This window comes from Heptranchias perlo, chromosome 19 (genome assembly GCF_035084215.1).
Source record: "Heptranchias perlo isolate sHepPer1 chromosome 19, sHepPer1.hap1, whole genome shotgun sequence".
NCBI lineage: Eukaryota > Metazoa > Chordata > Chondrichthyes > Hexanchiformes > Hexanchidae > Heptranchias > Heptranchias perlo.
Window position 1 is genome coordinate 30,470,740 of NC_090343.1, and position 19,820 is coordinate 30,490,559.

At 41.8% G+C, this 19,820-nt stretch overlaps 1 protein-coding gene across 1 annotated transcript in view; it reads right to left on the reverse strand.

Annotated features, from left to right (window-relative positions):
- Positions 1-19,820, reverse strand: part of LOC137335348 (cadherin-like protein 26) — a 72,049-nt gene that overhangs the window by 26,093 nt on the left and 26,136 nt on the right. Inside the window, exons 8-13 of the mRNA XM_068000681.1 lie at positions 19,376-19,561; positions 17,792-18,060; positions 11,502-11,644; positions 6,055-6,288; positions 5,328-5,549; positions 1,777-1,901 (exon numbers count right to left, since the gene is read on the reverse strand). Of these exons, the coding sequence (XP_067856782.1) occupies positions 1,777-1,901; positions 5,328-5,549; positions 6,055-6,288; positions 11,502-11,644; positions 17,792-18,060; positions 19,376-19,561 (1,179 nt within the window). The remainder of the gene's footprint in view (positions 1-1,776; positions 1,902-5,327; positions 5,550-6,054; positions 6,289-11,501; positions 11,645-17,791; positions 18,061-19,375; positions 19,562-19,820) is intronic.

A 19,820-nucleotide genomic window follows, 5' to 3' on the forward strand; every position in this document is an offset into this window, starting at 1 on the left:
GCCACGTGTCTGCCCATTTCACCAGTTTGTCTATGTCCTTCTGAACTACATTTCCTAGTTTTGTGTCATCAGCAAACTTTGAAATTATACCCTCTATACCTGGTCTAGGTCATTAATATATATCTCTGCATTGAGCAGAATTTTAACTCCCTCCATCCACCAGAAACTTGGTTGGGGGGTGGGGGCAGTTAAAAAGGAGCAGGTCAACAGTCATCTCTGTTCCTGCTCCATGGGGATTTTAACGCCACGGATTGGAGTGGTAGATGAGGCGCACACCTAAATCAGGTGAGAGGCTCAAACGTTTATGCAAATCAAGGTCCTATTATGTCAAGAGAGTTGGCCTTTTAACTGCGGCATGTCGCGGCCACCCTGCTCAGTGAAAGCTGCTCTGAAGACTGAAGGGCCTCAAAAGGTAAGTGTTAAACTATTCTTTCTGGGGCCAGGAAGGGCAGGAGTACTCCTCCAGGCCCCACAAGACAAGCCTTGGCCCCTGCTGCCCGAGCTCCCCCCACCCCCAACTTCCCACCCATGAGACCCCGCTGATCCCCTTTCCCCACCACTTACCTTCTAGCCAGCAGGCGGGCCTCCAGCCGGCTGCCTGTTTCAGATGAATGGCTGACCGGCAAGATAGAAATGAAGCCCGGGAATTAAAATAGCCCAGGCCTCAAATTGATGCTGTTGGGATGGGAGGGAGGAGTTGACGTTGCCCTGCACCTCGCTCACAGTTAAAATCCCCCTCGGAAATCAGCCTTCTGCCCCTTTTGAACATTACTACATTAAATATGTACCCCATTTTTTCTTCCAATGTGCAAGATCTTGCATTATCTGTATTGAATTTCATCTGCCATACTTCACCCAAATATTGTCTAGATCCTTTTATAACTCCTTGGCTGCCTCTTCAGCATACACTACCACCTCACCCACCCCACTGGTATCACCGGGTCATTAGAAAGTTTATGTATGTTCTGAGTGTGTTCTCCACAGCAAGTTGGAAAATTCTGAAATATTCTTCAAAATGTTTTTGAACATGTTTACTATTTTGCAGGAAATCTTTATGAATATATTTACAGTGTCATACTACATAGTGACCAAAACAATTCTTTCCCAATAGCGTGCAGAAAGTACATGCACCACTCTTCAGGATTAATTTTTAATGTTTCACGCAAAAGTGTGCAAATCAAAAAATGACATTCTAAATAAAAACTAAATGCACCTAAAAAAGACATCAACTTGTATTAAATCAAGTTAGAATGGAAGGAACGATTGCTTACTTCCTTTCGGTACATTACTTGAGCATATTTTTGCAAATTAGAATTGCTTGACAATTTTGGTCCGGCACCCAATCCAGTATTGTTGTAAACTATTCGAGGTGAATGAACAATTGGAGCCGCTTGTAGTAGAGAAAAATACATACACACGTTTCAAATAAATCCTAATTGCACAGTTTGGGGAATTAAAACATGATGGAACTTAGCGAACTGCTAATGATTTTATGAAAGTGAATGAATTTTAACCTATTCACTGTAACACTCTCACAAGCAAAACCTTACACAAAACTGAATGCTACCCATGGACTATTTATTGTACGAGAATGATGCATGAGATCTTAAATTCAAATATTATGCTCCAGGTTTGTGTGTAACAAATGTGACAATGATTTTCACTCAGTAATCAAAAAAATTATACTCTAACAGAATGAAGTTAATTAAAGGAACTTGTGTTGGCAAGTGGAATTGTAACGTATACAGAGATTTCAAGCTCAGTGAAGTCACTTACCGGATTTTTTGCATTACCTCCTTCTTCATTGTATGCAATCAAAGTCCATGTAGGTTCATTAAAAGGTGATGGATTCTGAGCCTTCTTTTTTGTAAATATACAAAACAGAAGTAAACAAAAACCCACTGCAAAGTTTTAAAAGAAATGAATGAAATTAGTTAATCAATTAATGCCCATTTGAGAATTAGCTTAATCACTATTGGTTAGTAAAATGATTAGAGGTCCTTTATCTTTCTTTTTAACAATGGAATAACAATAGTTTGGCAGTTGAGACATTCTAATAGTGTAAGTGTTAAGATATCACTAATATTTTATTTAGTGAATAAACTTGGGAATAATAGAAATGGTTTTGCAGTTGGAAAGATATGCTAATGTGATCATGAGTATTTTATACTGAAATAAGGAACTGGGGATTCCTTGATATACAAGGAACAATGAGTATTTTATTCAGTGCAAGGTCTCCTATTTCACCATAAAGCACACTTCAATATTTATTAGAACCACTGGTGGATAAAGGTTATTTCAGGAAGGGCATCTAACTTTTTAAATGTTTCTTCAATAAATATTAAATCTATTTCTTGAGCTTCAGTAGCCTATATCACTCCACAACAGGCTTGGCAAAAATATATATTTTACTCAGCATCTAAGGTCCAATGCTAAACTAGCAGCATAATTCCAGAGCTCAGTGCCCAATTTTACTCCAGAGTGAAGTGCAGTGAGAGTCCCTGGAGTTGTTAGTCTCCCACTGCTCCTGTTTAACATCACATGAAATGTAAATCCAATACAATGTCAAATCTGGTTTGCAAAGCTGCCTCACCTTAATTTAAATATTTAGAGAGCAGAAATTCTTCCCTTTAAATTTCAGACTTTTGGCAGAAATTTCTGTGTATTGTTGTATTCAAGCATGAACATAGCTCTCCTAAACAGGACAACTCAAGTTCCAGCAAGGCAGGACCCAAGCAATATAAACAGGGTTCTGCTTTGTTGGAATCCAAAATGTAGCTATGGGTGTAAATGTTCTCCCCCTCCCCCCCGCCCCCCCAACTCCAATGTATTTATTTAGCCAAAGGGATGCCAGACAGAAATATTACCTTTGAGGTTGAAGCTTTAAATTCATAACTTACAAAAAATAAAAAGGATGTGTTACAAGATTTGGCCTGTTTACCACAAAAAATACAACCCAGTACTTTGTATTTATAAAAAGGTCAACTTCCAAATTTCTTAAGCCAACGTGCTCATTTCAGTTGGGAGCCAATGGTTCCTGTTTGATAAATGAATCTCTGGGCCACGAATGTGGGCTTTTACCATGTAATATTTTGCACTTTGGACAATTGAAATTTCATTTTTTCTAGCAATACTGAATAAGTAGCAGATCCTTGACTAAATGTTATCAGAAAGTCTGTTGAAAATATAATAGTACTTTATTCAAATTTTTTGATTGTCGAAGTGTGGTCAGTTTGCATAGCTTCTGTGCACCTCCAAGTGAAAGAACTCCAAAAAATACGACTGATAATCAATCATTAATTGAGTAATCATCATCAGAAAAGTCATTAAACAATGAACTATTACATTGGTACAGTTGAAGGTGCTGTGAGTTTTTTTGGACTGTGTACCAGATGTTCTAAATTGCATCTATATTAATCCTAACTCAAGAGTAGTTGATGTTGATAGTCAGTGCTGAGGGAAAATGTTCTATTCTCCACAATTATCAGTGTTCACCTTAGCAAATACGATGGTCAGCAAAATCCCCCCCAAAATATAGCCTCATATGACCCATCTTTTAATCACTTCCAGGATTATGGGAAAAATTACCCATTCTCCAACATGCGGTGTGTATAGGTTCGCTGGAAGGCTTCTGTGACCGGTGGGCACTGCATGGCACTTTTATTTTTATTTCTCCTAATTTTACCTCTTTGATTTGAGTTTGTTATTTCTGTTAAACTTTTTTTTGTTTCAATCTAGCTTGGATGAGTTACACCACCACCACCACCACCACAACTCACATTTATGTAGTGCTTTTAATCTAGTAAAACGTAGTAAAATGTTACAAGACGCTTCAAAAGAGTGTTATCAGACAAAATTTGACACTGAGCCACAGAGGGAGATATTAAGACAGATGACCAAAAGCTTGGTCAAAGAGGTAGGTTTCAGGTGCTGAGGCAGCTGAAGGCACAGCTGCCTAAGGTGGGGCAAAGGAAATCGGAGACGCACAAGAGGTCAGAATTGGAGGAATGCATAGTTCTCGGAGGGTTATTGCTGGAGGAGGTTACAGAGTTAGGGAGGGGTGAGGCCATGGAGGGATTTGAACACAAGAATGTGAATTTTAAATCTGAAGCGTTGCTGGACCGGGAACCAATGTAGGTCAACGAGCACAAGGATGATGGGTGAAACATGACTTGGTGCAAGTTAGGATACAGGCAGCAGAGTTATGGATGAGCTCAAGTTTACAGAGGATGGAAGATGGGAGGCCAGCCAGGACATTTCCTCCATGTTGTCCCTTTAAATGGAGGCACTTGTTGCATCCCAGTGGGGTTGGACTATCTTAAAATAAAGCAGTTGCCCATTGTGCTTCTGGCATAAACTGCAAAATGTACTATTGTAATATGAATATGATAATCCTGTGCTGTATGCTTAAATATGAACTATGAACTCACCAGTTGTATCTAAATGTAGTTTTGAATCTCTGCTGTTCAGTAATTGTCAATTGTGATTATTTCTTAAAAACTGAACAATATTGTCCAGCCATCAAAGGATTCAAAGTTTCAATCATTAAAGAACGTATTTTGTTTTAAGCTGGTTGTTTCTTTTAATAGATGCCTATGGTGAAAATTAAGATTTTTTTTTACCTACTGTATATCCCTACTGTATTTTTTAAAATCAGCTACAGGGCTTAATTATTGCTGAAAATGTATTCAATGAATCATATGTTCATAGGTTAACGGACTTTATTCACTACCATTTCAACTTTATATGCAGCATGTATCAGGTTTTGCTACACATACAGTAAAATTGAATAGCATAAAATGCTTGAATCTCAGAAGTGTATGATTGATTCACTGAATACATTTCCAACTTACTTGATCTTGACTTGGGTCAGAAATAGTTGGAGCAGATAGGCAGTTCAGAAAATAATATGATAATTTATTTTTAAGAATAAAGAGAAATTGAAAATTTAAAATATTAATATCTAAAATATGTTAATATCATTTTCAAAGGAATTTCAGACGAATGTGTTAACATGTTCACATTCTGATATCACTCTGCGTGATTTTAGCATGTGTCTTTTTTTTGGGACCCAAAGCTTCCAATACTCAGTATTTATACAAGTTAAAGTAGCTTTTAATGATGGAATGAATATATGCGTCAAAATATATTTTAACAACATATACGCTTTAGAATGTAAAATTAAATCCTACTACTTTAGCTTTGAAGGTATTAAATCTTCAAATAAAGGAAGGTAGTTGGAAACTCCTTAAAGGACATACACCTTTTTCAACTGAATGTAAAAATATTTCACATGAGATTCTAACTTTGTATCAGTGTGTACTTACAGAGCAAAAGTAATAAACTAGCAAAGAGAATTCCAATTGCAGCTCCACCTAAGATAGCTGTTCCAGCCTTTGGAGTAGGGCACGTTCTCCCATTAAGACAATAACAGACGTGCAGATTCAGTGAACTTTCCTGGGTAATTCCCTGCCTATCTCGGATTTTGAAAGGCACATTGTAGTTTCCAATGGGAATTTTCTTTTCCCTCACAAGCTGAACAGTGCTATCTGACACAACAAAGTACCAAATAAAAATAATGTTAGGGTACAGACAAGATAATATTTTTCTGCACTATAGTTTCTCCAGAATAATTACTCACAACTTCAAATAATAAAGAAAAGGATAAATTAATTGCAAACTTATTGAGAAGTGATACAAAATACACTGATTATATGTATCATCTTACTTCTGCATTGCTTTCTCACTGATTACTAGCATCAATTTTGTGGGGACTGACCTTGGCTATGAAAGTTAACTTTACTTGATTAAATATCATCAGTGTATTGCCAAAAGATGTGACAAAGCCTCATTGCACCAGATCTGTTCTGCTTTTCATTTGATGCCAACTCAAAAATATTTCATCCAAAAGCAAAATACTGCAGATGCTGGAAATCCAAAATGTTAATTTGTCAGTTCTCTCCACACCTGCTGAGCATTTCCAGCATTTTCTGTTTTTCTTTCGTTATTCCATCCATCTCATTTTAAGAAAATTATTTCTTTTAATATATATACCTGTTGCTTTGCCTAATTTCCACTTGTCCTTTATATGTTGTTCATTGTCTAACAGTTCAAATGTAAAAGGACCACTGAAGGGATCCAGGTCATCATCTCCTGCTTCAACAGTTATAAATGGGACTTCTCCATCATCACACATCTCTTGGTGTGTAGTGGCAAGATATGGTAGATTGTCATTGACATCAGACAGAAAAATAGACATTGTGCCAGTTCCTGTACTAGGAATCTCACCTGGAGTAAACAAGAGATGATATCAATACAGAAATGAAGTGACCTCACTTGCACAAATTTCTTTGGAGAGTGATTTCTTTGTAACTATTTAGCTGGGTTAGGAGATTGTAATCCATTTGGCAACTTCTAAAACTTAAAGTTAATTAAAGAGAATTACTCAACAGAGCTATAATTTGAACTACTGCAAAACAGCTGGTAACAAATCAATGTTTTGCTTAAGGCATATTTCAAACTTCAAAAGAGATTACATGTGGGAAAAATGTCAATTGCATACCTGTGGGGGCCATTTTCATCTCACTGATGCCCCTTCTTTCAGTATGAACATGGTGGCAGTGAGACAAAAGTACATTAAAAAACCTACCGCTCATTTGCCACCCGAGGCCTGCTGATTTGATTTTGGAGCGGGCCACAATTTAGGTGGCCAGTGCTCCTGCCCCAAATAGGCAAGAGCCTCATTAAAATATTTAAGACTTCTTTAGGACCCCGATGCAGAGCCCAGTGGAACTGAGCATTGAGTGGCCAAAACAGCAGTCCTTAAAGAGACCACTGCAGGCTTCTCCAAAAAGGGAAATAACAGCATTTCCAATGATTTTTGTATTTTTAATTCCCACTGCCAGTCCATACGTGGCCTCTTTCGAGATTGCCTCTCCCCTCTTAATGATGCCTTTCTGCATAGGAACCGTCAGATTTACTGACACTATCTACAGGACTCTTCCCAACTCCTCAAGATACAATGCAAGCCAATTCCATTAGCAATATTCTTCTGTAACACAGACTGGGCACTAAATTGGGCCGTGTAGCACCCGTTGTTTCAGCATTACATGGCCTCTCGAGGTGCCAAGGTGGCACCTCCAGCGTGATGTGTGCCAGACGCCATCTTGGTATAGGAGTTAGCGCAGGCGCAAATACCGATCGCCAGCTGCATGTAAAGTAAGGAGAAAATGGATACAATCAGTGTACAATGCTGATTTAAAGTGATAAAGACTACATTGGCACTTAATGCTCAACTCAGCACACAGTCTTAACCACGATCATCTGAACGTGTCTCAGAATGCATGGAGGACCCCAGTCAGCACTATTTAAAGGGATTTACAGGTTAGTGGCTGGATTATTGTTTCTGGCTGCCGAGACATTTGTACCTGTTTTTGGAGGTTTCCTATACTTGAATACTAGGGCTAGGTGACATAGTCTAATATTTAGAGCCAGGACATGCAGGATTGAAGTTAGGAAATGCTTCTACACGCAAAGGGTGGGAGAAGTTTGGAATGCTCTTCAGCAGACAGCAGTTGATGCTAGCTCAATTGTGAATTCTCAATCTGAGATTGATAGATTTCTGTGAACCAAGGGTATTAAGGGATATGGGGCTAAGGCAGGTATTTAGAGTTAGGTCACAGGTCCACTGTGATCTCATTGTATGGCGGATCAGGCTTGAGGGGTTAAATGATGTTGCCACTTGCTGCCTCTTGATAAGCACCACCTTCTCCAGCAAGTAAGCGAGACGTGTGTCTGGTGATGTGCCTGTCATGGTTGAATAGCTGCCAATGTGTGTGGCCTGAGTGTTGGGGGTGGGCGGCTAGCAACAGTGGTAATGTTGCTGTAGTGCTGAAGACTTGTGCTCCAGAACTAGCTGTGCCTCTAGCCAAGCTGTTCCAGTACAGCTACAACACTGGCATCTACCTGACTATGTGGAAAATTGCCCAGGTATGTCCTGTCCATAAAAAGCAGGACAAATCCAATCGGGCCAATTACCGCCCCATCAGTCTACTCTCAATCATTAGCAAAGTGATGGAAGGTGTCGTCGACAGTGCTATCGAGCGACACTTACTCACCAATAACCTGCTCACCGATGCTCAGTTTAGGTTCCGCCAGGACCACTCGGCTCCAGACCTCATTACAGCCTTGGTCCAAACATGGACAAAAAAGCTGAATTCCAGTGGTGAGGTGAGAGTGACTGCCCTTGACATCAAAGCAGCATTTGACCGAGTGTGGCACCAAGGAGCCCTAGTAAAATTGAAGTCAATGGGAATCAGGGGGAAAACTCTCCAGTGGCTGGAGTGATACCGAGCACAAAGGAAGATGCTAGTGGTTGTGGGAGGCCAATCATCTCAGCCCCAGGACATTTCTGCAGGAGTTCCTCAGGGCAGTGTCCTAGGCCCAACCATCTTCAGTGCTTCATCAATGACCTTCCCTCCATCATAAGGTCAGAAATGGGGATGTTCGCTGATGATTGCACGGTGTTCAGTTCCATTCGCAACCCCTCAAATAATGAAGCAGTCCGAGCCCGCATGCAGCAAGACCTGGACAACATTCAGGCTTGGGCTCATAAATGGCACGTAACATTCGCGCCAGATAAGTGCCAGGCAATGACCATCTCCAACAAGAGAGAGTCTAACCACCACCCCTTGACATTCAACGGCATTACCATCGCCGAATCCCCCACCATCAACATCCTGGGGGTCACCATTGATCAGAAACTTAACTGGACCAGCCTTATAAATACTGAGGCTACGAGAGCAGGTCAGAGGCTGGATATTCTGCGGCGAGTGACTCACCTCCTGACTCCCCAAAGCCTTTCCACCATCTACAAGGCACATGTCAGAAGTGTGATGGAATACTCTCCACTTGCTTGGATGAGTGCAGCTCCAACAACACTCACGAAGCTCGACACCATCCAAGATAAAGCAGCCCGTTTGATTGGCACCCCATCCACCGCCCTAAACATTCACTCCCTTCACCACCGGCGCACAGTGGCTGCAGTGTGTACCATCCACATGATGCACTGCAGCAACTCGCCAAGGCTTCTTCGACAGCACCTCCCAAACCCGCGACCTCTACCACCTCGAAGGACAAGAGCAGCAGGCACATGGGAACAACACCACCTGCACGTTCCCCTCCAAGTCACACACCATCCCGACTTGGAAATATATCGCCGTTCCTTCATCGTCGCTGGGTCAAAATCCTGGAACTCCCTTCCTAAAAGCACTGTGGGAGAACCGTCACCACACGGACTGCAGCGGTTCAAGAAGGCGGCTCACCACCACCTTCTCAAGGGCAATTAGGAATGGGCAATAAATGCCGGCCTCGCCAGCGACGCCCACATCCCATGAACGAATAAAAAAAAAGGGTGAGAGGAAGCATCTGATTGGAAAGAGTTTGTTGGTATGTGAGTGATGGGGGTTGTAGTGTGTGGAGCAGTGGATGCGGCTAGTGGTGTAGTTGGTAGGAGACGCCATTTGACAGATGACCTCACTCATCTTGACCACTCATGTCAAAGCATTGAACTTCTTCCTGCACTGCATCCATGTTCATGATGCTGTGCGCCTGGCATTGACTTCGTACGCCGCTGCCTCCCACTGCCGTTTGGGCAAATGTCTGGAGGGCCTCTTGCACTGCCCCCCACCCCGGCGGATATAGGATGTCCCTCCTTCTGTCCACCTCTTGCACCAAGGTCTCTAGTGCATCAGTAGAGAACCTTGGTGCATGCATGCTCACAGGCCTGGTACCACCTCAGGTCAGGCACATTGGTAAGGTCTGGCATGCAGATTGGAGGATGTGGGATTTAGTAGTGCGCAACCTTTATTCAATGTTTTAACAGAACTCATCAGTTTGTAAACATAGAGACAGAAGCTGCATCTGTGTTTTACATGTGTGATGTCTGATCTCCGTTCAGAGTCCATGCAGACAGCAGACTGTTATTTTCAGCAGATAACAGGTATCTTAGAATCATAGAAAGTTACGGCACAGAAGGAGGCCATTCGGCCCATCGTGTCCGTGCTAGAGCTATCCAGATTAATCCCACTTTCCAGCACTTGTTCCATAGCCCTGTAGGTTATGGCACTTCAAGTGCACATCCAAGTACTTTATAAATGAGTTGAGGGTGTCTCTCTCTACTCCCTTTCAGGCAATGAGTTCCAGACCCATTCCACCCTCAGGGTGAAAAGATTTCTCCTCAGCTCCCGTCTAATCCTTCTACCAATTACTTTAAATCTATGCCCCCTGGCCACTGACCCCTCTGCTAAGAGAAATAGGTTCTCCCTATCCGCTCTATCTAGTCCCATCATAATTTTATATACCTCAATTAAATCTCCCCTTCCTCCTCTGTTCCAAATAAAACAATCCCAGTCTATCCAATCGTTTTTCATAGCTAAAATTCTCCAGCCCTGGCAACATCCTCAGAAATCTCCTCTGTACCCCCTCTAGTGCAATCACATCTTTCCTGTAATGTGACGACCAGAACTGTATGCAGTACTCAAGCTGTGGCCTAACCAATGTTTTACACAGTTCTAGGAGGATTCGAAAATGGTGGTCAGAGCCTCCATTATTTCCTCCCTTGCTTCTCTTAACAGACTGGGATACATTTCGTCCGAGCCTGACAATTTATCTACTTTCAAAGATTCTAAACGCTTTAATACTTCCTCATTTTTATCCCATCCAATATTTCACACTCCTCCACCTTAACTACAATCTCTGCATTGTCACCGTCTTTTGTGAAGGCAGAAGCAAAGTATTCATTAAGAACCATACCCCCATCTTCAGCCTCCACGCATAGGTTACCTTTTTGGTCTCTAATAGGCCCTACTCTTTCCTTAGTTATCCTCTTGCTCTTTATGTATTTATAAAACATTTTTGAGTTTTTCTTAATTTTACTTGCCAGTACTTTTTCATGCTCTCCCTTTGCTTTACCAGCTACCTTTAAGAGATTTCTGAGAAACATAAGAGATTGGGGATCCCTCTGTTGAGGCAAGTACGAACAGTTCTTTCATCCAATCACAACATCCTTATCAAAGAATCAATGCTGCTCCCTATGCAAATCCTTCCATGAAACTCTATCATCAATAACATCAACATTGAAGTCATAAAAAAGAATCTTCCTTTTCATAAAGCTTCACAATCTTTTAACAAAAATGTTGTAAGATTTTCCATTATGCCTGCTTTGATCTGTCTCAGCATGCTTGCTCATTTTTTGACCACATATCCATTATCGTCCATCTCTTTGATATTTTTTTAAACAGAGCCAAAATAATCTTTTAATTGTTATTAAATCTGAATTTACCAAGAAATTGATTGATTCAACATTAAATCAGCACTTCCAAATAATAGGAGATAATGAGAAAGGTAAAACAGAATTGTATGCTTGCTTTGGAAATACATTTAGATCAAATGCACATCTAAGCAATTAAGTTGTAAATTAATATTTGCGGAAGAAAACTTACCATCTTCAATTCCATAAACAGTAAATGTATAAACACTGTTATTCACATAAGGTGATTCCCGGTCCAATACTTTCACTGTTGAGACAACACCGGTCTCTGAATCTACAGTAACCCATTCAGCTGGTTCAAATCCTCGCTCATATCTTTCAAAAAAAAGACATATGATGGGTTATTCAAGAATTTGGATCGCTGATGAATCACCAGTTTTGGTACATATTACAACTAGAGAAGTTAAGTAAAAGTTTAATATCACTCTCTGTAGAAAAACAATCATATTTCTGACAGGGTACACTGATTCTTTGGATACATAGTTGCAAGTAATACTTAGCATTGTAGAACAGGAATATAATCTCTGAAAGAGAGGAAGAAATCTTAACTCTTCTGAAAACTGTGTGAGTCTACCCTATCTTTGGGGTATTAAGGGAGGGAATTTATGCAGAAAAAATATATAAAATGTTCATACTGCTCAGTCAGGAAAATTTCCCCTTCCATCATATATTCCCTTGTAGTTCATGTCGTAATTTATAAGCTTTCCTGATGGGATTCCTGTATGGCAGTAATTTTTTCTCCATATATAATATACACTTACACATAACATGCTTTTCCCATCTGTAGTAATATTTTTACATAGATTCCATGCTTTCTTGTAATGCACAGTTGTGTTTTTTATTATTTGTTCTCTGGGTGTGAATGACACAAGCAAGACCGTATTTATTGCCAATCTCTAGTTCCCCTGAGATGGTGATGGGCCTTCTCCTTGAATTGTTGGAGTCCTTGTGCTGATGGAGCTCCCAGATGGTGTTAGGTAGGGTATTCCAGGATTTTGACCCAGCGATGATGAAGAAACGGTATTAAATGTCTAAGTCAGGATGGTACGTGACTTGAAGAGGAATCCAGAAGTGATATCACATGATATTGCTACTCTTATATTTCTTGGTGGTAAAGGTTGAAGGGGCTGGGACATGCAGTTGAAGTAAGCTTGGTGAGTTGCTGCAGTGCATCTTCTGAATAGTACATAATGCAGCCACCATATGTTGGTGATGGAGGGGGTGAACATAGAGTCCAGTGGCATGGGCATCAATCAAGTGCACTGCTCTGTTCTGGATGGTGTTGAGCTTCTTGAGTGTTGTTATGGCAAGTGGTGACTATTCCATCACGCTCCTGATAAGCCTTGTAGATGGTGAAGAGGCTTTCAGGGGTCAGGAAGCAAGCCACTAATCACAGAGTACCAAACCTCTGCCCTGCTCTTGTAGCTCAGTTAAACCTCTGGTTAATGGTAACCCCAGGATGTGGGGAGTGGGAGGTAGTTTGGCTTTTTCTTGTTGGAGGTGGCCATTATGTGATGCTTATATAGCACAAATGTTAACTGCCACTTGTCAGCCCAAACCTGGTGCCATACATGCTCATATGCTGCCTTGATGTTGAGAGCAGATACTCTCACCTCTCCTTTGGCATTCAACTGTAGCACTCATGTTTGGATCAAGGCTGTGACAAGGTCTGGAGCCAAATGATTCTGGCAGAACCCAAATTTAGCATCAGCAAGCAAATTATTGGTGAATAGATGTCGTTTGATAGCTCTCCTAATGATTCCTTCCATTACTTTGTTGATGAATGGGAAGTAGCTGATAGCATAGTAATTAGCTGGGTTAGATTTATCCTATCTTTTTTGTAGGCAGGACATCCTTGGGCACATGCTCAGGCAGATGCCAGTGTCACAGATGCACCAGAATAGCTTGACTAGGGGAGCAACTAGTTCTAGTGTGGTCCTCAACAATATAATGAGGGTACGGTAGCATAGTGCTTATGTTACTGGACCAGTAATCCGGAGTCATGAATTCAAATCCCGCCACGGCAGCTGGGGAATTTAAATTCAATTAAATAAAATCTGTAATTAAAGAAAACTAGTATCAGTAATGGTGGCCATGAAACTACCGGATTGTCGTAAAAACCCAACTGGTTCACTAATGTCATTTAGGGAAGGAAACCTGCCGTCCTTACCCGATCTGGGCTATATGTGACTCCAGACCCACAGCAATGTGGTTGATTCTTAATCGCTCTCTGAAATGGCCTAGCAAGCCATTCAGTTGTACAATCTCGCTAAAAAAAGTCATAATAAGAATAAAACAGGATGGACCATCTGGCCTCAGACCACTAGGCACCGGAGACCGCAAAGGCAAACTAAGCCCAGTCGACCCTGCAATGTCCTCCTCACTAACATCTGGGGACTTGTGCCAAAATTGGGAGAGCTGTCCCATAGACTAGTCAAGCAACAGCCGGACATAGCCATACTCACAGAAACATACCTTTCAGCCAACGTCCCAGACTCTTCCATCACCATCCCTAGGTATGTCCCACCGGCAGGACAGACCGACCAGAGGTGGCAGTACAGTGATATACAGTCAGGAGGGAGTGGCCCTGGGAGTCCTCAACATTGACTCTGGATCCCATGAAATCTCATGGCATCAGGTCAAACTTGGGCAAGGAAACCTCCTGCTGATTACCACCTTCCGTCCTCCCTCAGCTGATGAATCAGTCCTCCTCCATGTTGAGCACCACATGGAGGAAGCACTGAGGATAGCAAGGGCACAGAATGTACTCTGGTTGGGGGACTTCAATGTCCACCAGCAAGAATGGCTCAGTAGCACCACTACTGACCGAGCTGGCCCAATCCTGAAGGACATAGCTGCCAGACTGGGCCTGCAGCAGGTGGTGAGCGAACCAACACGAGGGAAAAACCAATTTGACCTCGTCCTCACCAATCTACCTGTCGCAGATGCATCTGTCCATGACAGTATTGGTAGGAGTGACCACCGCACTATCCTTGTGGAGACGAAGTCCAGTCTTTGCACTGAGGCCATCATCCAACACGTTGTGTGGCACTATCACCGTGCTAAATGGGATAGATTCAGAACAGATTTAGCAGCTCAAAATTGGGCATCCATGAGGTACTGTGGGCCATCAGCAGCAGAATTGTATTCCAGCATAATCTGTAATCTCAAGGCCCGGCATATTCCTCACTCTACCATTACCAACAAGCCAGGGGATCAACCCTGGTTCAATGAGGAGTGTAGAAGAGCATGCCAGGAGCAGCACCAGGCGTACCTAAAAATGAGGTGCCAACCTGGTGAAGCTACTACTCAGGACTACATGCATGCTAAACAGCGGAAGCAACATGCTATGGACAGAGCTAAGCGATTCCACAACCAATGGATCAGATCAAAGCTCTGCAGTCCTGCCACATCTGGTTGTGAATGGTGGTGGACAATGAACCAACTAACAGGAGGAGGAGGCTCTGTAAAAATCCCCATCCTCAATGGTGGCGGAGTCCAGCACGTGAGTGCAAAAGACAAGGCTGAACCGTTTTGCAACGATCTTCAGCCAGAAGTGCCGAGTGGATGATCCATCTCGACCTCCTCCCGATATCCCCACCATCACAGAAGCCAGTCTTCAGCCAATTCGATTCACTCAACGTGATATCAAGAAACGGCTGAGTGCCCTAGATACAGCAAAGGCTATGGGCCCCGATAACATCCCGGCTGTGTTCCAGTACAGCTACAACACTGGCATCTACCTGACTATGTGGAAAATTGCCCAGGTATGTCCTGTCCACAAAAAGCAGGACAAATCCAATCTGGCCAATTACCGCCCCATCAGTCTACTCTTAATCATCAGCAAAGTGATGGAAGGTTACGTCGACAGTGCTATCCAGAGGCAGTTACTCACCAATAACCTGCTCACTGATGTTCTGTTTGGGTTCCTCCAGGACCACTCGCCTCCATACCTCATTACCAAAGCCTTGATCCAAACATGGACAAAAGAGCTGAATTCCAGAGGTGAGGTGAGAGTGACTGCCCTTGACATCAAAGCAGCATTTGACCGAGTGTGGCACCAAGGAGCCCTAGTAAAATTGAAGTCAATGGGAATCAGGGGGAAAACTCTCCAGTGGCTGGAGTCATACCTAGCACAAAAGAAGATGGTGGTGGTGGTTGTTGGAGGCCAATCATCTCAGCCCCAGGACATTGCTGCAGGAGTTCCTCAAGGCGGTGTCCTAGGCCCAACCATCTTCAGCTGCTTCATCAATGACCTTCCCTCCATCATAAGGTCAGAAATGGGGATGTTCGCTGAAGATTGCAGTGTTCAGTTCCATTCGCAACCCCTCAGATAATGAAGCAGTCCATGCCCGCATGCAGCAAGACCTGGACAACATCCAGGCTTGGGCTGATAAGTGGCAAGCAACATTCGCACCAGACAAGTGCCAGGCAATGACCATCTCCAACAAGAGAGAGCCTAACCACCTCCCCTTGACATTCAATGGCATTACCATCGCCAAATCCCACACTATCAACATCCTGGGGGTCACCATTGACCAGAAACTTAACTGGATCAGCCATATTAATACTGTGACTACAAGAGCAGGTCAGAGGCTGGGTATTCTGTGGCAAGTGACTCACCTCCTGACTCCACAAAGCCTTTCCACCATCTACAAGGCACAAGTCAGGAGTGTGAGTGGAATACTCTCCACTTGCCTGGATGAGTGCATCTCCAACAACACTCAAGAAGCTCGACACCATCCAGGAAAAAGCAGCCCGCTTGATTGGCACCCCATCCACCACCCTACATATTCTCTCCCTTCACCACCGGTGCACTGTGGCTGCAGCATGTACCATCCACAGGATGCACTGCAGCAACGCGCCAAGGCTTCTTCGAAAGCACCTGCTAAACCCCCGACATCTACCAACCAGCAATTCAAGGGCAGCAGGTACATGGGAACACCACCTGCACGTTCCCCTCCAAGTCATGCACCATCCCGACTTGAAAAAATACAGTCATTCCTTCATCGTCGCTGGGTCAAAATCCTGGAACTCCCTTCCTAACAGCACTGTGGGAGAACCTTCACCAAACGGATTGCAGTGGTTCAAGAAGGTGGCTCACCACCATCTTCTCAAGGGCAATTAGGGATGGGCAATAAATGCTGGCCTTGCCAGCGACGCCCACATCCCATGAACGAATAAAAAAAAAGTGATGTTGTCGGGGCCCATGGTCTTCTAGTGCACTCCGCCACTTCTTAACCTCACATGGAGTGAACTGAATTGGCTGGACACTGGCACCTACAGTGGTAGGACTGAGTGGGATCATCCACTTGGCACTTTTGGCTGTCTCTTGCACTCGTGTGTTGGGTGTGGCCATATATGAGGATGGGATGTTCATGGAGTCTCCTGCTATTAGTTGCTTGATTGTCCACCACTATTTTCAATGGGGTTGTGGTAGTACAACAGAGCTTTGGTCTGATCCATTGGTTGTGGCACCACTTTGCTCTGTCTATAGCCTGCTACTTTATGTGTTTAGCATACAGGTAGCCCTGTTTTATAGCATCACTCGGCTGTTGCCTTATTCTAAGGTATGCCTGCTGCTGCTCCAGGCACATCCTTCTACACACCACATTGAACCAGAACTAGTCTCCCGGTTTGATGGTGAGAGAAGTATCGAGACATAAGGTTACAGATTGTAGCGGCATACAATTCTGCTTCTGCTGATGGCGTACAGCACTTCATGAATGTTCAGTTTTGGGCAGCTAGGTCTGTCCTTACTCTGTCTCATTTAGCAGGGCAGCAGTGCTTCACTGTGAAGATGAAATGTACATCAATCCTTTGGGTCTATTGATTATTGAAATCAATGGAAAAGAAAATCGGGTGAGGTGTAAGACGCTGCCGACCAGTTAGCGCCCATTTCTCGCTACCGCCAAAGATTAATTTCATCCTATTTTCTTTAATGATTACAGAATGGCAAGTTGTCCAAATTACGTTTGGGCCCAAAAGGCTTTTTTACTCGAGTTATATTCTAATTCCCTTATAAACTAGCAGGTCATTTCGAACTACTTACAAGGCTATTTGTAAGAGGAATTGATGAATGTAATGTACCTTCTTTTCAATATTTCCCAACTTCAAAGCTCTCTGCTAGTTTGCTGTTCACTACAGGGGAGTCTATTGTTTATTGCTAAAAGGATCAGTTCAGATACTGCATTCAATTCACCCATTCTGTTGCAGCCAAGCCACATGGAAAAATTGCCTGGCAGGGCCTACACTGGTAGCTCACCCTATTCCAAAGGCTGGGTTACAGCTCTCCAGTTCAGGCACTAGCAGATGAACCAATGATCTTAAATTGTATCAGATGCAAATGCTATATAATAGTGTTTTGACAAAAAGAGAGAAGAAACAATTGGGATATAAATGTGAAAAGCCACCATTGGCATGGTGTATGTTCACTTATGTTCAACAATCATCACTTTTTACCTGATGGAATGCTTATAGAATTTATCAGTATCAGTAGCATTAAATCTTCCCAGCACTTTTCCAAGCTTCTGACCTTCGATCTCATTAGCAATTAATATTGAAGGGTTGAACACAGGAGGGTCATTCATGTCCTTCACAGTAATAACTGCAGTTATATTTTGTAATACTTCAGAAACTTTGTCTTTCATTCCTGGACATGTAAAAAGTGGTTCTTCATTCTCAACAGTTATCTTAATTTTCCTTACAGGACCACCCTCATAATCCAAAGACTGCAATAGTAAAAACATATAATTAGTTTGAATAATAGTTTAAATAGCTTAGAAAGTTTCTCATTATTGTAATAAAACTGTTAAAGTTGTGTTATTTCTTTACTATTCTTAGTGTATTGAATGAAAATTCTGGGTGTTGTTGATTTGTCAGTTTTTTGGGGGACTGTATCAGTTTTTTTTCAATCTGCTGGTCAATTTGTCATTTTCTCAGGTTTGGATGTATACTGAGTTCTGAAAATGGAAAGTATGCACTGTAACATTCTTCACCTTGGCAAGCACAATAACTCATGAATAAATAAAAGACTCAAGGTCGTAGGAAATAGAACAGATTTCTGATGGGAAGGAGTGATGGAGCATAGACTAGTAGCAAGACAGTGATCTTAGAAGATAGTTAAAGAAATATATTCAAAGTAAGTAATGCTCTTTTCTTAATCCAAAGAATACTATGATTACAAAACAATTCAATTTCATACTTTTCTAACTATACTTCAGTGACACTATTAGAAAATTATTTGTGATGCCATTCTGAATGCTTTCTTAAAAAATGATTAGGACATGGCTTGTAAATCCAAATTTAGCAAAGTTTTGTAAATTGCCTCATTGCGATATGGTTACAATTTGTTGTCCATATGGCCAATTGAAGTGAATAAAGCATTTTACAACACAAATGTAATGCTTCTAAAAGCTAAAGCTTGCTGGAAATCAGTTAGTGCAAAAATTCAAGTCTCCATTTCAGATTCAAAGATCTACAAAATAATCCACCCTCTGGCCTAACTGCATAGTCTACTAACTCATTGGGAGCAGCAAGCTCCAGGTTTGATTCCCAGTTGGTGAATAATTAAGTGATCCAGGAAGCAGCTGAGGCACCACAACTGGCCTTAGCACCCCTGGAATAGGAAGGGAAAACAATTAGGGAGGCTTCCTATTTCTGATTGCTATCCAGTCAACCTTGATGGAAAATGCATGTATGTGGATGTAGAATGAGAACAGGTTTGGACTTAGCTATGATGCCCCTGGAAATGGATTCCAGCATAAGATTTACAAATCTGACCTTAAAAGTTCAAATTCTGATTCCCTAATCACTAAATCCTAGTAGGTGGAAAATTATATTTGATACAATCTTCATGAGACTGTTACATAAATAAGAGAATAAATTAAGGACATAGGAAAACAGTTAAATATACTGCAACAGTGATATAGAAAATGAAATACAAATATTTATGTTTGCAAAGATACAAATAAAGGTCCTTTTTCTCTTAAAGCACAAATAATGCAGTAAAGGTACAAGCAATATTCTCAAATTAAAATACCATACCTTTATTAGAAACAGAATTCCATCATTTGTTTCTGGGTCTGTTTCAAACTTGTAATTTTCATTTTCATTCCCTTCTATTATTTTATACTTTGCTCTCCAGGCTGGCGTATTGGGACTGTCTTTGTCCGTGACACTTAGTCTTAATACAACCACATCTTTGTCAGTCTCATTGATATTACCTGAAGCCTAAAGGAAAGGAAATCAGATAGTAACAGAAAAAAATTGACTTTAGAAAACAAATACCCTGACTATTTTGCTAATGTATAATGGTTTGGATTCATGTACATAAACATAAGATTTTAAAGTCATTCTGTCCTTACTCTTTACATTTCCATTATAAATTCCGTCCCCACCTGCACCCAAATTTCAAGCCTATGTCCTTTGCTCTTTGAGTGAGTATCAGAATTACTTTTTAGATATGGTGATTCATGTCTACATCAGCAAT